Genomic DNA, 4366 nt, shown 5'->3' with positions numbered 1-4366 from the left:
CACACACACACACACACACACACACACACACACACACACACACACACACACACACACACACACACACACACACACACACACACACACGCCACCACATTATTTTATTTTTTAGAATATTTTACCATCGTTAAAAATTATTTATATTTTTTCTCTCCTCTCTTCCCCCGCCCTCCCTCCTGAAGCTGACAAGCAACTTCTTTCTTTCTTAAAAACAAACACACACACACACACCCACACCTCTACCCCAAAAACCTATAACATAACACAACACACACACACATCCCCTCCCTCTCCACCCCAAAAACCTTTACCTCCCATCTTAGAATCAATATTGTATATTGGTTCCAAGCCAGAAGAATGGCAAGGGCTAGGCAATGGGGGCCAAGTGACTTGCTCAGGTGTCTGACCCAGATTTGAACCTAGGACCTCACATCTCTAGGCCTAGCTCTCAATTCACTGAGCCACCTTGCTGCCCTTAAGCAATTTAAATGTTTTATACATATCTTATTACTCAAAACTTATTTTTGTATTCTTCATATTTGTAAGAGAATAATCTTTGAAAAACCACAACCCCAAATCATGGATATGTATTTTATTGATAAGATTCTGGATTTTTAGACCTCATAATGCTAGCAACTGAAAAACACACCCAATAAAAATAATATATAACAATCTATGATCTACTCACTCTTACACCACCAGCCATCAGTGGAGGAGGGTGGGTTAGCAGGTACTCTGTGGCTTGTTCCATAGTGCTAGTGTTCAATAAGGCTTCCATTGCATGCTCTCTTGTGAAGCCCATGTCCATTAACTAGAAAAAAAAAGTCAAAATATCCTTCGTATGTAACAGAATAGTTTGATAAAATAAGAAAATGTAAGCTCCTAGAATTAAAGAATGTTATTTTTATTCCAAAGCTCTTATTTTGTAAAGTAAGAAATGAAAATATAGGTAAGAAGTATCTGAATGGTATTTGGATTTCTGGGTATCATTTTAAAAAATGAAAGAAAGGCTCATTATAAAGGAAGGGATAAGTACAGTTCTAAGAAAATAACTTGGATTTTACTGCATCAGCAAATTCAATGAATCAACAATTTGAATAAAATTGTTTTTACATTAACAAAACAAACGGCTTAAATAAGGAGTAATTAGTTAATTATTAATTGCTAAATACTAAAAACTAATAAAGTAATAGTTAATTAGCAAAGTAATTTCATTTCATTTTATTATTTTTTTCAAACCCTTAACTTCTGTGTATTGGCTCCTTGGTGGAAAAGTGGTAAGGGTGGGCAATGGGGGTCAAGTGACTTGTACAGAGTCACACAGCTGGGAAGTGTCTGAGGCTGGATTTGAACCTAGGATTCCCGTCTCTAGGCCTGGCTCTCAATCTACTGAGCTACCCAGTTACCCACCTGCCCCGCAAAGTAATTTTAAAGGGAAGTTTTTTCTAATAAAGGTTTCTCCTACCCAAGAAATACTTGGAAAAGATGAAATTCATTTCTTAGTAAATATAAAGTTGGCAGTATTTTAAAAAAAGGAAAGACAATCAATAAAACATTTTAAAATGCTCAATATGAGAGAGGCCAGGAAGATACATGAAAAATTAAGAAAGATTTAAAATATCACTTAAAAAAATAAGGGAAATTGTACACAAGAGTTTTTTTCATATATTTTCTTTTGCAGATTATGCAACAGTGCAATACTTGGAGTCAAGATCTGAGTGACTTCAGTCTCAAAATTTTAACAGTTGTAAAACTGGAAAATAACTTAATCTTGTTAAACTTATTTTTGTATTTGTTAAGTAAGAACAAAAAATTGCTTAAAAGCTGAGATATTTTTCAGGAAGAGTAGCAGAGTTTAAAAATATTTGAATAAAGATAATGAAGCTGGAAAATGCTTTTCAAAATCATATCCTAAGAAAACTAGTTAAAAAATAGAATATTCTTTCTGGAGTGTATTAGAGTGCTTTAATTTAAAATCTCAGGTAAAAATTTGATCTTTTATAGGAACTTTTTTTTGGGGGGGGAAATTTTTCTTAACATTTATTAAAAACAACAATCCTCTCTTCTCATCTCTTCAACATGAGAATTAATACTAAGTATCCTTTTCAAGGCAGAAGAGCACTAAGGCCTAGGCATTTGGGGTTAAGTAATGTGCCCAAGGTCACATGAAGTATTTGAGGCCAGATTTGAACCAGGACCTTCGGATTTCAAACACCGAGCACTCAATCCTTCTTAATTCTTACGCCTCTGTTAAATTTCCTACTTATCCTATCAGGCAGCCAGGAATGAATTCTGGCCCTGGAAGATGAGGACCCGAGTTCAAAACTATTACTACCTATATGTGGACCTGAGCAAGTTATTTAACCTCTATTTTTCTGTTTCCTCAACTGTAAAATGGGGACCCTGTAGGAGGAAATAGAAAGCAGTTTCAGTATCTTTTGCAAGAAAATCTCATAAAAAATTGGACCACTAAAACTAAATGACTAATACAATTTATTCTGAATTCAGACAACTAAGTTCATTTTGTTATAAAAATGATTTTGAGATTGGATATTCATTTATATAAATATAAATAGAGAAATTTGAGCTAAAGTTGGATGGCCAGTTATACTATATAAGAATGAATTATGGGAAAACACAAAGGCCTAGATAATCTAGCATTAGGTTTCAACACTAAATCTCATTGCATGCAAATTTCAAACTACTCTATTATCCTAACTTTGCCCCTCAACCCAACATAATTTAGGTAATAAGTTGACTATGTGGGAGTTCCAAGGAGTAACAACATATATTTCCATGTTAGATGTTAGCAATGGGAAGGAAAGAATAAGCTTTTCCTCCCAAATAAGCTGTTTTTAGCATGGACAACAATGTTATATGGAAGAATTGCAATTACTTTCTCTCCAATTTAGAGGAGATAAAACCTCTTTCTTGTTCATGGGCTGCTAATACTTTGTCCCTCTAGTCATTCTCCTAAAAAGTTAAAAAGAGAGGTAGGTATATATCCTACCTGCTGTAGTTGCTGTTGGTTTACTTGAGGTTCTCGGCGAGAACCACCTTCCTCCTGTCCAGATTCTTCCTCTCCTTTTGTTCCTTCCTTTTCCTTGCTTAGTCTCTCTCGGATAACAGGTTCTCCACGAAGGATATGGCACAAGATTGCCAACATGGATTCAGCCATCCGCCCACCATAAACCTTCAGAGGCTTCCGGTTCCACAGGTTCTTTATGCAGGTGAAGGTTGCCTATGAGGAATGATGTATCTAAGGGGACTTTGTTCAGGAACATGTTTCAATGTAAAAAGTATGTACTGCTGAAGTAGGCACCACCAAAGTAAAAACTTCTATATTTGAAGAGAAGTCATATTTTGAAGGGTAGGTTTAAAACTACTTCTACCTTGTAAAAGTCTAAATTCCACTGTTAAGGATGAAGTTACCTTCTCCCTTCCTTTTTTCCGACCTGCGTGTTCCTTTTACAAACGAATACTTTAAAGATTTCTAACAATTTGGGCCAATATTCCCTAACTTTACCTGATATAGCTCATCATAGAAATAACTTATTAGGGAATTGGGCATGGAAAAGAAAGCCACAGGGATGACCAAAGTCATGACTAGTGTTTTTCTGGCTAGACCCTGCTACAATTCCATACATTCCACTCCCACCCACCTAGTATGGGGAAATAGAAAGGATAACTAAGCCCTTGGATCCCTTTCCTATGAATCCAAATTTTCACCTTAATTAAGATTGTGAAAATTAAAATCTTTCTTCCACCAATTGCTATCCTTATCATAACTAATTCCTACGATCTCTTACTCTTATTTATTATTCTAGGTACTTTCATGCAAAACTGTACCCAATTTTCTGCCCAACCACATCTGCTTCAGTTCTCTCACTCATACTGTGCTTTAACCTGAACCTCTAACTTTGCACACTCATTCTGTGGTGCCCTTTGGAAGTTATTTCATTATGAATAAAATTAATTTAGTTCTGGATCTTTTCCTCTGAATATGTTCTCCCTAAGAGACCTAGCTTCTCTTAGATGACAGTGGATACTTAAATCTTTTCCAGTATCAAGTATTTATTCTACTCCATTTTTTAAATCTATTCTTCATGAAGAGTTAATATTCCTTGCTCCTCCAGAGTATTTCTAGAATCTTTCTTTAATGACAAAAATCAGTATATTACCTTCCTCTGAAATTCTTTATTTCGATGTTTTCCAAATGATGTCCAGAAAGAGGTTTCTTCTTAAGCACTCTAAATCCCCATTTTTTCAATTTCTTTAAATACCTATACTTATATTTCATCTCATACCATACTAGACAACTATTTTTCTTCTCTCTCTCTCTCTCTCTCTCTCTCTCTCTCTCTCT

The 4366-nt window shown here is 35.2% G+C and overlaps 1 protein-coding gene across 1 annotated transcript in view; it reads right to left on the bottom strand.

Annotated features, from left to right (window-relative positions):
• LOC123253836 (E3 ubiquitin-protein ligase HUWE1-like) overlaps positions 1–4366 on the bottom strand; it is an 88141-nt gene that overhangs the window by 45969 nt on the left and 37806 nt on the right. The window contains exons 30-31 of the mRNA XM_044682954.1: positions 3011–3241; positions 689–811 (exon numbers count right to left, since the gene is read on the bottom strand). Of these exons, the coding sequence (XP_044538889.1) occupies positions 689–811; positions 3011–3241 (354 nt within the window). The remainder of the gene's footprint in view (positions 1–688; positions 812–3010; positions 3242–4366) is intronic.

This window comes from Gracilinanus agilis, chromosome X (genome assembly GCF_016433145.1).
Source record: "Gracilinanus agilis isolate LMUSP501 chromosome X, AgileGrace, whole genome shotgun sequence".
In the NCBI taxonomy this organism is placed as follows: Eukaryota; Metazoa; Chordata; class Mammalia; order Didelphimorphia; family Didelphidae; genus Gracilinanus; species Gracilinanus agilis.
Note: the sequence above shows the minus strand (reverse complement) of the source record. Positions and strands in the feature narration are given on the sequence as shown.